General features: G+C 36.8%; 1 protein-coding gene across 2 annotated transcripts in view; it reads right to left on the bottom strand.

The window, feature by feature from the left end:
- Positions 1-292: 292 nt before the first annotated feature.
- The window catches only part of DOK7 (docking protein 7), a 64,864-nt gene continuing 48,715 nt past the window's right edge, over positions 293-16,441 (bottom strand). For both annotated transcript variants that reach the window (XM_084517514.1, XM_084517515.1), the window contains 5 exons: positions 15,153-15,195; positions 9,353-9,418; positions 8,149-8,220; positions 3,700-3,852; positions 293-2,188 (listed from right to left, as the gene is read on the bottom strand). In XM_084517514.1, coding sequence (XP_084373640.1) covers positions 2,052-2,188; positions 3,700-3,852; positions 8,149-8,220; positions 9,353-9,418; positions 15,153-15,195 — 471 coding nt within the window. In that variant the 3' untranslated portion in view covers positions 293-2,051. The remainder of the gene's footprint in view (positions 2,189-3,699; positions 3,853-8,148; positions 8,221-9,352; positions 9,419-15,152; positions 15,196-16,441) is intronic.

Genomic DNA, 16,441 nt, shown 5'->3' with positions numbered 1-16,441 from the left:
TAGTGGCGATCTCTTAATGGAAGAGCAATTATTAGGCCCGGTGAGCACTGGGCCCTGATATCCTGTTCCCAAGGAGCTTCAAGTCCAGGCTACCCTAGTTGTACTAAATGTGTGTTTATAATGTAGATCACCACTGCCCATTTGTCAAATAATAATAAATAATAATAATAATATTAATAATACCACCACTTAAACTGGGAGTCTCATAAGAAATATTCCTTTTTCCCTTCAGAAATAAGTTAGGCTGATAAAAAGGAAAGTACATCTCAGCACAGAACAGATGACAATGGCATTAATCAACTCTCAAATGAGTATTTTTTTTTATTTGAGAGATTTCTGATATTTTACATTACTATTGAGACTACAATCAAATAAATTTAAAGGCCAAAATCTGTCTCAAAAACAAGCAACTGCCTCTCTTACCAGGTCACATAGTGAACCCTCTCTTGCACAAAATTTACATTCAGCAATATTATGAATTATGCATATCTAAAAAACAGAATTGGGCTGTGATATTGTGTCTTATGAAGGCACAGTCAAAAGATTGCAATACCCAAGATATCATTCTTGATAACCACTGGAAGCCAAAGGTGGTACATTATTACAGGTCAAAACTTTGTTTTCTTTGTAACTACACTAATTTTTTAGTGTAGGATAACTGCCATATTTACATTCACGTTTTATTTAAATAACATTTTGTTTTGGGACAAATACGCAGAAAACAATAATTACATAGACAATGCAACACAAGAAATTAAGTCAAGTTTTGTATCATACAATCTCACTGTACAAAAGCAAGTTGGCAAAGACTTGTGGATAAACCTATATTACAAGAGAACTTTTTTTCTGTTGATTCTGTAGCATATCTGAAGACATGCTCTTACCCAGAACTGTTTTTTTGCTATTTAGGGACAGTAAAGAATTATTTAACAAAAGTTTTAGCGTCAAGGTGGATGATTCAATTTTGATGCTGGTACATTAGGCATAGTTTTGGAGATATAAATAAAGAACTCACATTCAAAAGTGACTGTTTCTTTTGAGTAACTTGTTTTTAAGCTTTTCTGTATGAGAAGCGTGAAACCTCATTTTATAAGTCATGTGTATGTTCAGATGCAGTAAAATTTGACAAGAATTACAGGTACTCAGCAGTGATGAAAGCAAAGTTCATGTTGTCTAAAATGGAGCTTTTAAGAACAGAAGCACCCTAAACATCCCTTCAAATTACTAAGGTTTATAAGTATAATTAAATTATGTTATATATGTGTGTATGTGTTCTTGTCTGTGTGCACCCTTGTCTGTACGCACTCCTGACACCACATCTTTTAAAGCTGAGCAATTTTAGCCAAAGCTACAGAACTCTTGGTGAGGTATAAAACTGAATTACCCATAGATCTTTTTAAGCATGTCCATAAAAGAGCATATAAATTAAACAAAACTGTGCCTGCAAAAATCAGGCACTGAGTTTTCTTGCTTTTGTAAAGTTTCATTAATATATTAATAAAGGTTTTACATAATTTATACACTCAGATATATACATATATTTTATCTGTAATGTGTGCTTACATACATACAAATGCACGCATGCAAACTTATGTGTACACATACCACACACACACTCACATTCCCTTACCTGCACACATTCAAGTTCTTTATCTTTAAAGAAAATGCCACAATTTCATAAATGCTGGAATTTGTTCCAGGTTCTTACATGACTTTAGACTTACACAAAAAGATAACTTACATCTATTGTATATGGAAAAAAACTCTGGAATTTACAACCAAATTTTAAAAAGAACGAAAGGAGGAGAGAACGAAAGGAGGAGAGAACAAAGGGAGGAAAGAACAAAAGGAGGAGAGAACGAAAGGAAGAAAGAACACGCACACACCCCTCAAGCTACCAGCTTTCCAATTAGGAATCAATATATTGGAATGAATCTGGTATAAATGCAATATTCAGTGGCAGCTTTTGTATTTTTAACAATAAATGTGAATCTTTTGGAAGTTAAATTAGTACCAGCTTATGGTGAGCAAAATGTTCTTTGCTAGACAGGTCACTGCTGAGCCCCTTTCTTCTTTTGCTCCAGCTCCTGCAAGCGTTCCTCCCTGCACTGCGCATGCTGTGTTCCCACTTTGTGGGCTGTCTCGGTGGCTGTGATGTCAATCTGTGCATATCGGGATGATCCACTCCCTGAAACACCAAACAAAATGGTATAATAGACTATACCACACAGTCCAGAATAAGACTGACTGAGTGTTAAGCTATTGAGAGACTTCTTCCTTGGATTTTCTATGTGGATCTTGGTCTGGCATTGCAGCAGTCTCTATAATGGAGTAAGATGATAAACACAACTAAAGAAGCTTTGTTATCTAGATATTTCAGGTATTTGCTTTTCATCAAATGAGAATCTGAAATGCTTGTATTTCTGCTCCAAGTTTTAATCTTCACCCCTGCTCCTCCCAGTAGATGACAAAATTGAATAAAATGACAATTTAGTCCAATAATAGTGGGGACTGCTAGCGTTAGGTCAGAGGTTGGACTCGATGATCTTGAGGTCTCTTCCAACCTAGAAATTCTGTGATTCTGTGATTCTGTGATAATTGGCAATGAGATAGATAAAAGCTGCTCAGCCTGTTCAAGAGAAGAACAGTTCTGTAAGGGTGCAGACATACAACTCCAGAAGCTGGAAAAACTTTAATATGAAACATTAAAATAGTTATTATCAGCACCTTCAAAGTTATACAAGTTGAGCATGGGTTAGCGTTTGACATTTAAGAAAGTTCATGTCAGTTTATGGAAATAAATCTCTTCGTTCTTAATGCCTTAGTTTACTGTCTTTAAAATAAAACATCACTCTCATATCTCAACAGGGTGTTATACAGAGATCTATATTTATTTAAAAAAAAAAAAAGTGCTAGCATTTCAAAATTGTAAACATGCTGATATTAAAGGTATTAAAATTAAAATGTCAGTAGCTGAAAATTAAGCATGGAAAATCTATCAATACTAAGGAATTGAATGCCAAATCCTGATTAGGATTAGCTGTCTGTAAGGCATTCCTCCTTACACCTCTAAATGACCGTACATGTTAGTTATAATGCACATTTATGTGCTAATTCTCCAAATGAAGCATTAGAAGTAAATACCCATGTGCAGACCAAAGAATCAGGGGGAGAAGGGGAATCAAATGCTTCTGCTAGCTTCCTCTCTGCAGCCTTTTCACATGGAAAGCAGACAGAACACCATATTTCTGTTCTTAAGCATTTGCTGCATGGCTCTACAGGTAGTGTCTTCTTCAGTACCTTTAGAAGCAAGCCTTGTACACCTACACCCACAACCCTGTCTCTGAAGCCAAGCAAGGAAAATTAAACAAATGCAGTCCTAATACATGCAATAAAACTCTTGAGAACATGAAGCAAATTACTGTCTGTCAAACTCCACAGACATAGAAATGTTCACTTTAGGATTGCATATACAATGCACCTGTCAGAGGGATGCAACATCTTATAGAACCTTGTTAGTTCAAAATCTTTCTCAAAAGAGTCAGCAGCTACAAGAAGTGCTTCACAAACATACCTGGGTACAACTCCACAGTTAGCCAGAGGCTAAATGGGTAGATGAGAAATTAAGATTCCCCATACCATGTACATTCTGCGTTACTGCATCCTTTGCTGTTTAAATAGTACTGTAGACTTCCTTACCTCTTATGCTTGTGGTAGGTTCTTGAAGTTCCAGTTCCATGTAATGAAGTTGTTTTTTGGAAGTCGGACTGACAGGAATATTAACATAGGTGGCTGTCTCACTGTGGGGTCGATCTGATGCAGGTACATCAGCTGAATAACCTACTGCCCCTTCTAAAATAAATAATATATTATAGACACTGTGATGACCAGTGATCAATTTCATAAAACACACTGTTCTGTCAAATATTCTGAAAGAAAACATTTAGCAGTAACAACTCAGCTCACCAAATGGTATATTTGTCAATCCTAAATGGGACATGAGAAGACCAAAGCTTCTACAGAAAATATTGTCAGAGACCGATCAAATCAGGAACTACGCAGAAGACCACAGACCACTGCCTGTGATCTCATTGGGTTGTGTCAGAAAACAAACACTGCACAGAATTTTTCTAACAGATGCAAGGTATGCAACATTACTTCGCAAGGCTATCAGCTATATCTCAGATTAATAAAGCCTTACATGAAGCAGCCTGTTCTAGGAAGATATGGACTATTATAGCACATGCAAGAGAGCACCCAAAACCAGTAGAAGTTCAGAAAGCATGTCACAAAAACAGAGACTGAAGAACTGCTTAAAACAAGGGAAAGGCAATCTTGTGCAGACAGCTTTCCTAGGAGGACTGATGCCAAGTGGGGACAGACCAAGTAATAAAAGATTTCAACTGTAGAAAAAAAAAAAAAAAAAAAAAAGAAAAAGAAAAAAAAAAAGAAAATTAGACAGTTGGAAATATATCTTTAATAGTTAAGATCACAAGAACACTAAAGATAATCCCACAGAAGCTGAAGAATGTCTGCGTCTAGAATTGTCTAAAAAAGAGAGATGTTAATGCCTACCAGGAAATAGTTCTCTATAGAACAATTGTGACTTAAAGGGGACTATATTGTCTATTGGATGACTTCTCAAGACCCCCTCTAGTACTATTTCCAATTATTCTAATCTTGTCAGAAGTGAAACTAAGAGAGAAGATAAAAGGTTAATGTTCCATTCACTGGCCTGCCAAGCATTTCAGCCTTCAAACCCCACCTGACATCAGGCACCTACATCAAGCTTTCCAGTCTTGATGAAATACCAACAGAAAGACTTCCCAGAATTACTTGGGCTATAGGAGACCCAAATACAAAGCTGTATTCTGTCTGTACCTAGACAAGGCTTTGAGTCCCACCCTTATGGTACTATTCAGAAAGCCAGTTATCACCTGTCTGCCCAGGCCTGTTGGAGTTCTTACCATTAAACATTTTCTAGGGCGGTGCTCAAGCTTACAGTACCATGGCTGCTACATTCTCACAAGGCATGGGTAACTTAGAATTCATAGTTCAGGTCAGCACAGAGAGATGACAAACTGCAAGTTTACACGCTCATCACCAGGATCACCAGGATCCACCTATGCACACTCTCTCCCATCATTTGTTTTGTGAGTTGTACCCAACTCAGGTCACCTTATAGGCCAAAATGGAAAGCCTGTTTTGAGAATCACAGAATGGTTAAGGTTGGAAGGGACCTCTGGAGGTCGTTCTGTCCAATCCCCCTGCTCAAGCAGGGCCACCAAAACCTGCTTGCCCTGGACCATGTCCAGACAGCTTTTGAATATCTCAAAGGAGGAGGCTCCACAACCTCTCTGGGTAACCTGTGCCAGTGCTCTGTCATCTTCACAGTAAAAAAGTGTTTCCTGATGTTCAGAGGGAACCTCCTTTGCTTTATTTTGTGCCCATTGACTCTTGTCCCATCACAGAACACCACTGAAAATAACAAGGTTCCATTCTCTTTGCACCATCCCTTTAGGTATTTATATATTGATAAGATCCCCCCTCAGTGCTGAATAGAGGAAGGACCACCTCCCTCAACCAGCTGGTCATGCTTTGCCTAATGCAGACCAGAATACAATTAGCCACTTTCATGGCAAGGGCACACTGTTGGATCATGTTTGATGTGGTGTCCACCAGGACCCCTAGGTCCTTTTCTTCAGCAGGTATTGGTGCCTGGGTTTGTTCATCTCCAGGTGCAGGACACTGCACTTCCCTTTGTCGAACTTCAGGTTTCTGTCAGCCTAGAATCCTGCTTCAGGTTCTCCAAATCTTGCATGAAGACTCTGAGCAGCTTGCCTGTATCAAGAGGAACTCTGTGCTTGCTGGGTTTTGGTTGTGACCAGTAGCATCATGTTAGGTATTCAATTAAGGAAGTCTGGGGCCTAGAATTTGCAAGTAGCTGAGCAAAAGCCCTGAAAACATCAATGATATTTACACAGTACAATCACACGATAAAGATGCAGATGTGTAGTCCTCAGTGTCCCAAGAAGTCATAATTTAACTAACAACTAAGTGAGTTACTGCCACTGCCTCCTACTTCAGGTAGTGCCAGGAGGAGTGCTCCATGGCCTGCAGAGGTCAGTAAGTACTTAACATTAAAATGCCTCTGTCAAGTGAGTTTCCAGAGAAGATGGGTTTTGACTGTTGTTACTGCCTAAATGCCATCATCCATTACATTTTATTAATAAAAAAAAAAAAAAAGTTTGTTAAATATATTTTTATAAATACAATGATCACTACTGATTGATTGCTATTGCATTTTAAAGCAATGCATTTCTGATTTTCTTTCTTCCATGTTTATCTTTGGCAACAGCTTGGGGGAAGGGAGAAATTAAGGGGGATTGTTTTTGCTTTTTAAAACATTTTGGTCAATGATTAATGCTAGCTTTCTCCAGAACCAGAGCATAATAATTCCACAACTATATATTTACATATATCTGAGTAAGCTGGTGGAAAAACAGTTGTCATAAGCAAGCAGAAGACTCAGTGCCACAAGCTCTGTCTGTCATCACTTACAAAAGGAGTACTAAATTGAAGGGGTAATAAGATGCATATGTGTGGTTCATCAGCTGTTATGAAGGGAATAAATTTGATCAAATTATGTTGACTTTCATTTATAAGGTCCATCTCAAATGGAAATGTAAAATCCCATACCAAATAAGGCATCATAAATCACTCCTGTGTGTTCACTAGATTGCAGGAGTGACAGCTTCTGAGTGCTAAGAACTAGAGAGAGGTCACCTTAGAGTCTGAGGTTAAGTTGAGGCAGAGGAGTGCAGAGGAAAAATGGTATCACTTTCAGGTTCTTCCTCTCCCTGAAGTTCCTTTCTTTGTCTGCACATAATACTCATATCAAAACTTTATTTGTCCAAATCACTATGTCCCTTTTCATCCAATCCGGACTTTGTCAGGATATAAATGGAAAGGTAGTAGGTGGCTTTTTAGAGCACAGAAGAGGATGACTTCCTATATCCAAACAGCATCAGCTGTTAATAAAAGGGGACTTTTTCTTCTTCTTGGACTGCATTATGAACAGCAGAGAGAGCTCATACAATGTTGGGTAACAGTAAGAGTTGTCAGAGGTTACAGTAGGATCCACAATAATGTAATCTCTCTAGACTTAAGCTATTTAAATCAAAGGAATCTACTGTACATTCCAAAAATTTTAAAGACTTGTAAACCGGCCAATTTTCTGATAGATTTTCATTTTTTAAAAATAAATAAATGAATAAAAACAGGGACGTCCAAGAAGTAACCAACCAATTTCTGACCATCAGACAAGTTGTTGTTCCAAAGCAAGTGAGCAAATGTTAAAAACAATAGGAAAACAAAAGCGAACTAAAAAACAAGAACAACAACAAAGGAGAAATCTTTAAGTCTGCACCAAACATTATTATCAGAAATAGCTAAATGATTCTGTCTTGAGTATTTCATATGAATTTGGCAGATCCATAGCACTGAAAACGTGCACCCCAAAATAGTTAAAGTCATAAGCAAATGACAATCATAAGGACTGATACAGCGCAATAGCTGTTAAGGAAAAGATAATTTTTGAAGTCTTTCTATACACTATTAAAGTGATGTAGCAGGAGTTTAAGTCAAGTGCCCTCAAAGCTAGCTAGCAGGAAAACTAGCAAACTATAGGGGTAAATAGGTGAAAGGCTTTGGGAAGCTGAATGTCATATCTGATAATTTTTCTGAGAAAGGGAGAAAAAGGAGAACCAAAAGAAATATTTAAATCAGTAACAGGAGAAGCGTAAAAACAGGAAATGTAGTAGCATTGATAAGAGTGAAAAGAAAAAGAAAGGAAAGGCAAACATAGGTATGACTGTGGAGAGAAGAAGAGAATGATATTTGAAACTGGTGTTTCAGCCTTTCTTTCAACAAGTGTTGTTCACAGAAAGAACACCAACACCCGAAGTTAACTGTGTGCACGTGTGTGAGTGTATGAACATACATGTAAAACTGACATGTTCAAAGGCCATCACCTCAGAAAAAATCAACATTTAGAAGAGATCACAATATAAAAGCAAATAAGGAGAAAGAAACAGGAGATGTTAATGTAGTCCTCTGATGTAACTAGTTGCAAAGATCTTTACTCACCAGGTTCCTCAGGGCTAGTAGGAGTTCCAGGTTCTGAATGAATTGTCAGCATCTCATAACCACCTTTAGGACCTAGAATACAGGAAAACCATCAATGGCTTCAAAGGTGGGAATCTGCTTAATGAAAACGCAATTTTAGGTTTGGACTTGTAACCTTCTAATCTAAATAGTCATACTGAAAAAATCCAAGAAAGGATAACAGTGGCTAGTGTTGGCTTTTCTGTGATGATGATATCAGAATTTTCTACAGAGTGCAACAACAAATAAATAAACAATAGGGCATTTTTAAAAGTATTCACACTGAAGGCCACTAAAGTCAACAGCATGTTTTGCTATACATTGATGTGGGAGCGGAGCTGTCTTGAATGCATGAATCAGGGAGAAGAGCGTGGGTGATCTTGGGAGCATCTGGAAGACTCTTGTTAAAATTCCACCTCCAGTATGATGGATAACTTCTTGATTTCTGACAAAGCTCTGTAGAAAGTGCCTAAACTAGCCCTTCCAAAGATAACTTCTCATTCCAAGTGCAAATCGTCATCTTTGCAAGAAGCCAGGTTGCACAACATCACTGGTGCTTCCAGAGCTCTAAGCTGAAAAAAGATGCCCATGTTCTATCGTGATCTCAGACTCCACCCCAGTTCAAGTAAGGCAAGCTGAAAAGCTATGCCCATTGTATGAACGTACTGGTATTAAATCTGAATGACAAATGCTCACAATTTTACCTGCTAATGTTGTTTTTTTCCTCCATTACCATAAGTATCTTTAAATGTGTTTGTTTTTTCTTTTCCAGCATCTCTTTGCTAGGGTACAAAATGTCTCATGGCCTGAGGTGGGTTTTTTGTTGTTGTATTGTTTTGGGCTTATGTTTTTGGGGGTTTGTTTTGTTTTGTTTTTTGATTTATTTTTTTTTTTTTTGGTGCGTGCCCTTTGCTGAAGTGCTGGCAACATTTTACTGCTGTGAATAAAATTACTGCCTATGCTCTGACACTTATCTCATCTGTCACTGCCTCTTCTAAACTTATCCCATCTGTCAATGCCTTTCTAACAAAAACCTGCAAAGCAAAAAACCCAAAGATATGTAAGTGTTACAATAGGGAATCAAATCATACATTACTTTTTACCATTTCTGAAGTTTAAAATATTTTAAGTTGAAATTAATTTAAACTTACATGCACACACACACCTCATAACCAGTTGTACCTACCAGCTTGGAGACTGTGCCCTTTATGTAGTTTCAGAGACCCAGAAGATGCCATGACAGAAGAAGCACCTGTTTTCAGAGAGATATTCACATTAAACCTAAATACCTGTTGCTATTATTAGATACCTGCTGTGCATCATCATTCTTAGTAAGTGTTTCTGAAACATCAAGAAAAATTCTAGTGAAAAATACAAGTCTCTGTTCTTCCTTCAAGCAGTATGTTTTTTTGCAAAATTCTTTATCCTGAGATGATTGTGGCATTATAATCTAACTTTGTTGTTCTTGTTTTGGTTGGGTTGTTGATTTTTAGAAAGAGAGGATGCCTTCTATAAAACTTTGAGATATCTGGCCTCCCTATTCATGGTGACCTTACTCACAGAGAAGTTCATCTTCAATCGAGAAGTACAATGGCAGTAAAAAACTGAGGAGTTGCCTTTGCAATCCATAACACAGCTTTGGTAGCCACAAAGTTAAAGCTGTCATTAAAATCTCACCAGACTGGATCCAAAACCTAACAAAATTAACGGGAATAACTGTATCTCAGTTCAGTAGTCCACTGTTCAGTGATATAAGAATACATGAATGGGGGCAAGCTGAAGGCTAGGTGAAGGATCTAGCTTTAGAGTGCTGCAGCCAGAAAAGCTTTACCAAGGGCATGTCTGATGGCTCAGTCTTCTTTCTTCTGCCATTTTCAGATCATCATGAATGTCCCAAACACAATTCTAGATAAGGAAGCTTGAAGGACGATAAGCCAGCAGCTCGGAAACATACAAAGTGGTGCATGTTTGTCTGTATCCCCATATCCCTTCTTTACACAACCAGCAAACTAATCAGGACTATACCTACCTGTTCAGTTAGAATTCTTGTTATCCAGCCATGAATTTCTTCTCTCTGCTGTTCTTACAATGAGCGCCTTAATCAAGGTGAGTGGCATTTACTTCCTGACATGAATAATTTCAAGGGAACTTCTTGTGCAAGTAAGTGGTACTTAACAGAAATGAGGTAGGAGGCTGTGCTTATGAGTAACCCTGCCACTGGTGACAGGGCAGCTATGCCACGTGCTGCTGGGTGTTTGGGATCAGGTATAAAATTAATACTGTCTTCAAAACTGATGAATAGTCTCGGAGCAGGTTAGACACCTCTCTGCAAATTGTTTTTAAAATAGCATCCAAAAATTAACATAATTCATAAGCAACATGAAGAAATTCTTCAAGATAAATACAATCTCAAGTGCTTAAGAAACCTACATGACCTAGGAACCTAAAGAAAATGGCAATTCTTTATTTTTTCCCCTGCATAAAGTATATATTAATGGATTTTATTTTCTAATTGTAATCATTTTCATGCTTATGAAATTATTTCCACACTTTTATAAAATAAATCTAAATAAAGTACACATAATTTCACTTATCGAGGATGGTAGGTTAAAAAGTAGTGAACATATTTCAAAAGCACAAGACTGAACCAAAACCTTTGGTTTTGCATTTTTTGCTTTGTACTCAAAGGCATGTTTAGGGTAACACAAGGTTACAAGAATTATCAAGCATGCCATCCTGAAAAAAACTGATTTTGTATTTTAACCAATGAGTTCAGATTGTAGAATCTTTATGTATCCTGAAGAGAGCTTAAGCACTAAAAATATTGTTTGAACTTTTGTTTTTAACAAGGCTGTTGATATAAATAAATACAAAAATAGGACAGAGAAGTATGACATCCTGGACTAGCTGATTTACTTGTATTTTCACTGTGACTGATTTTCCTTTTTCTCACCTCAGAACATTCTGTCTCTGCATTATTAAGTATATCTGAATATACCTCATGCAGCTGAAAGTCTCATCTCACTTTGAGAAGAAGACTACAGCTTTATGCTAATTGCAGCTTCATCACAAAACTGGTATTTTTTTCCCCTCAAAAACTTTATGCAATTCAATAGAAATCATTCTACAGGAAATATGGATTTTTAAGCAACATTTTTAGGATTTATGAAGAGCGCACACAACAGGAAAGGAAATTTACAACCATAAAGTGTTCCAGTCCATTTATCGTCAAGTTGAAATTTTCCGATTTGAAGATGCTTTAAAAGAGCTGTGTTAATGTTTCAGGGTTTGACCTGTTGCATTTTCCTCATTTTCAAATCTGGCAACTAACAAATATTTACATAGTCAAATCTCTCATGGAATTCTTGTGAAGCTTTGAACTGCACTGTATAAACAGACGTCAACAGAGTTTGACCTATTTTCTTCCTTCTCCTTTACAGCTACCACATATACTGTCTTGTTTCTCATTTGTGAATCCTAGGATAACACTTGAAGGAACAGAAAAGCTAGCAAGATAGCTTCTGAACATATGAAGCATCCAGTAGGAGACAGACAATCCCTTTCATTGTTGTTTTCATCTTACAAGGGATTGTTAAGAATAAATTTCTGCAGTTTCCTATGCTGTCCAATTCTGTGTGGCTGACTCGTTCATGTCTTTGTTATAACTGAATAGTTCATCAAGAAAGCTATTTGTATTCTACTTCCTTAAACGTATAAGGAGACAATGATATTCAAACTGTAAAAAAATGAAAATAAGTTGCCTCCTTCCAGAATATTTTGCATTCCTACCTATGATTAGACTCAAAACTCCAGTGTAGTTCAGTGAAGACAACCACTATTTGAAAAGTTTTTCCAACTGTATGTTCATTTCTTTATGTCCACTCTTCAAAAAATAAGCACAACCTACAGCACACATACCACAAGAAACAGCCATGAAAATAGCTCTTATGGCTCTTGTAATGCTTAGCCCCGTGATGTATAGTGGACACTGTTCAGCATACAGTCCTTTACTGGCTCAATAAATGTATCATTGTGGATATTATTTTTCTACAGCTGAAGAACAGATAACATATACAATTATGTGAATTATGAATTATTTCCAAACTAAGCAACAATAACCAACTCAGTATGAGCCAAATTCTTCTTTCTCACCACTCTCAATTAATTCCTTGAAACTCCTAAGTCTGGAATAGAAGCATCAGGCTGAACATGTTTGCAATAAAAATATTAAAAATGCCTGAGAGAAAGCCTGTTTTTCCATCATAAAAGCTAAGCTGTCAGACAGACAAGTTCATTTTCAGCATCCATCAACCATTATATACTTAATTTTATTCTTTTTTCTAATCTCCCTTGACTCCCTATCTACCTAAGAATAACGTAATAGAGATGCTGTGTTCATAATCAACACCCTGACTTTTCAGCTGAATTCCAATCCACAGCATTGTTTTATGTTTATTCCTTAATTCAGCCTCTCAGAACATCTTCAGTCAAGCATTGTGTAGGTATTACAACAAAGAGGCTGACAGATAGCAAGAGTGTCTGTCGCAATGCTGATGAATTTGCTCATTTACAATATGGAAAAAAAATGGAACTGTGCAGCCAAAAAATAAAAAATAAAAGAAATTTAAGAGTAACAAAACTTTACAATATTCAAGTATACAGCTTCCAAAAGAGAACATTTTTTGACGTATTTTCCCACTCAGCTACTGATTTTTGTAATACCAGAGCCTGCAGCACAGAAGAACAAGGAGACCAGAGCTTCCACAAAAGAGCACAAGATTTAACTGACAGACCTCAGTTACAGCAAGAAACACCTCAACTATTCAGAAATGCATTCTAAATGTAAGAACGGTAAAGGACTTCAGACAAATTAGATGGATTAAGAATTCTCACTGCAGAACACACTAAACAAACACCGAGCAGACACATACCTAGAAGCACATCCTAGCCTTGGGACAGAGATTTGAACTAGACAAGCACTCGAGCCTTGTTTTTCCTACTCCCTGTAAAACACGTCACAGTGATTTATAGCACCAGAAGGACAAACAAGAAAGCAATGAGCTCTTTAGCTGACCATCCTGTGACAAAAAGTGCTGTCCTTTGATTCCAGCTCTCAACACTGAATGTGCACTTCATTCATGATCCCTTAATTCAAAATACATATGGTTCATATTTATGAACATTTTCCAGCTTGCCATTAGAACTAGACACATTTCTCTGAAGTAGCTTATTTTATTGCCCAGCATACATAACTGAGAGTAGCAGGAGAATATCATCCCCCACACTCACAAGCAATATACTGATACACATTTAAACAACTTATCCTGACTCTGTAACTCCATTTGTTGGTACAAAACTGAGGCACTCAGGAGCAAAAATTGTTGAATGGTTCAAGTGGACACCAGCAGCACTAAAAGAGGTGTGCTGGCATTTGTATTAAAAAAAAAAAAAAAAAAAATGTAAACTGAAGAATATGAAAAAAATTACATGAAAAATGTAAATTGAAGAATAAAGTTCTACAGGTATACATAGTAACAGAATCACATGAGACTATTTGAGAGCTGAAGACCCCACAAAGACAGTTAAAAACTTCAGCTGCTGTATCCACCTAAAGCATTTTATATGCATTGCAACAAATAGTCATTTCTTTTCCTAGTGTACCAGATATGAAAAACAACCCATTTTTTCAGCATTGCATCTTCCCTTTTTGTTGATCTTAAAAGCTGCCTTCTATCTGCATTTCCAGTTTGCTTTTGATAAGTTTTTTTCAAAACATCTAACTCCTTCACCTGCATGAATACCCTGAGATCAAGTTCTCAGCAGATCTTGTTTGCATGCACACTTAATTTGCCACTGACCTCAGTGTAGAAATAATATTGTACCCACCACACCTAGCTGTAGATGCAAGTGCCCCTATATTTACATCATAAGAATTTACATCATAAGAATTGCTGTGGTTTCCTTGGGTTGATTAAAGGACTAGAAACCTGAGTATTAGATAGAAAAATAAAATTAGATGTAATGATCCAATTTGTGCTTCTACTTAGACCTCTATAAATCAGGAGTAATTCCACTGACTCAAGTGGAATAACTAGGAATAAGATCTGCTACATGCTTCTGGATTTTCTCCTGCTAAGGCAAACAAAGGAATAGAATTACTTATGACCTTCTCCAAAGACATCTCCTGATCCTAGGAATCTTACTGGATTTGTTCACACAAGCATCAGTTAGCTACTTTTTTTTTTTTTTTTTTTTTTTTTTTTTTAAGATTTTTTAAATTAATAAAGAAACCCGAGCACAAGGTAGTGTTCTTTTTGAAGAAGGGTACATGATAAATTTAGTGGATCTATTGAATTATCAAGTAGATAGTTAATGAATACAAAGATATCTAAGAAACTAAACAACTTCCTTACACAGCTCTCTCAAAGAATGAAATGGAGACAGTACACAAAAACAAGCATACTTAAAGCCTTACAAAATGTTATGTGTGAAGCAAAATGATGATATAATTTACTGACTGTGTCAGTCAACAGTTTCATGGGCATAAGAGAAGCCACACTATATTGCCTCTGGTAAGGATCCATTCCTGTGGTCTTGTGTTATTTAGAAAACTGGTTATATACACAAAACATATAAATCAAGCTTGCCTTTGATGTTAATATAGCATAAAAGAACTTCATCCTGACTTCAAGAATGTAAGCAGGAAAAGCAATAAATAACTTTCTATAGAAACTGACAAGTTTGAACCTCTTTACATTATAAAATGAAGGAAACAGTCAAATACATTAATCTTTGCAACAGAAGATACTACTGATTACATCATAAATGTCAGTCTCAGGAATAGCAGCAGCAAAACCTACCGCAAGCAGGATGCTTCTCAATACAGTCTTTAGTTCTATTTCCATAAGTCTGCTGTTTTGCTGATCACCACTTGGGACCATTTAGGCATTATTTTTTAACAAAACAAGTAACTAAGTGGTTCCTACCTGGTATAGCTGGTAAGACTCCAGACTGTAATATTGCTGATCCCTAAAGAAAACAGAAAATTTTAGAATGAAAATCTTTAAAAATTAAATTTTAAAAATTAAAAAAAGTATACAAAGTATAGGAAGAATGGCAGAAAAAACACTTCACCATCACAAAGGCTTAATACGTGCTATTCAAATCTGGAACACAAGCAGGCAAAAGTGTTCATACCTGGAGGTGTTTAGAACAGGCATAAGTTGTGAAACCCTCATGTACCTTAGTAAAAGCAAACTAACTTTGCTAACTTTTTGCTTTGGTTGCTTTGCAACAGCTGGAACAAGCACAATGAGGCTTAGCACAATTGAATCAGTCATGAACCAACCTACAAAAAGCAACAAAATTTGGTATTCAGACACAGCTAGCACTGAGTTGGAGTAACAGATAAAATAATTAACAGATTAATTAAGGTCATGTCTATATTTGCTTAAAATGGTAGGTGCTGTGAGCAGACCAAAGTTGTGTGTGCTTGTCCCAGCTGCACAAAACCAGCACATTTTATTTTGGAGATCAGACTGACTTCAGACTGCCTTCAAATTCTTCAAGACATCAAGGTATGTCTCTAGAAAAGCTTTGAGCCATCTCAGTTACTTTACGTTACTGGTATCAGTACAGTGGCAGCTGAGGCACATCAAAGCAGGCAGCCTGAGTACCAGTGCCCATCCACACCCAACAGTAAGCACGTTCCAAAATATGCAGGACACATTTTTCCCAACTATGCTACGTCATTCAAAGATGATCTGGAGGATGCTCTGGCACTTTGATCTCCAGACAACATCAAGGCTGCTCCTACACTAAAACATCAAGGTAGGCTGTGAAGCCAGCATGTTCTGTGCTGCAGACCACCACTCTGCCAAGGAGATCTCTTTTACTTCTGGGATATTCACAAGAGCAATAATTCATCATCACGATCTATTCTTTTTGATTAATAAATGCATCTTTTGGACTTTGAAGTGGAAAAACACTCTATGCTTCCTGGACCTGAGCAATAACACTGCTCAATTCCAAAGCAGTAAAATTCCATTTTATGTTAACACCTGGCATTGGTTTTCTTAATCTAAACACACAGACTTTCTTGTGACCTCTGATATGTTTCCTACACTTTCCTATGAACTGATAGCTTTTGAGAAGCTATCAGGATTTTATATATACTACTTATCTTCACCTCTGTACACGCACTGTTTACTGTTTTAACTTCCCCAAAATTTCTCAATAGAAAACAAAATAGTTTATTTATGTACTAGAAAGTTCA

This window comes from Aythya ferina, assembly GCF_964211825.1.
Source record: "Aythya ferina genome assembly, chromosome: 4".
In the NCBI taxonomy this organism is placed as follows: Eukaryota; Metazoa; Chordata; class Aves; order Anseriformes; family Anatidae; genus Aythya; species Aythya ferina.
The sequence above is the reverse complement of the archived record's forward strand: the minus strand, read 5'-3'. Positions and strand labels throughout refer to the sequence as shown.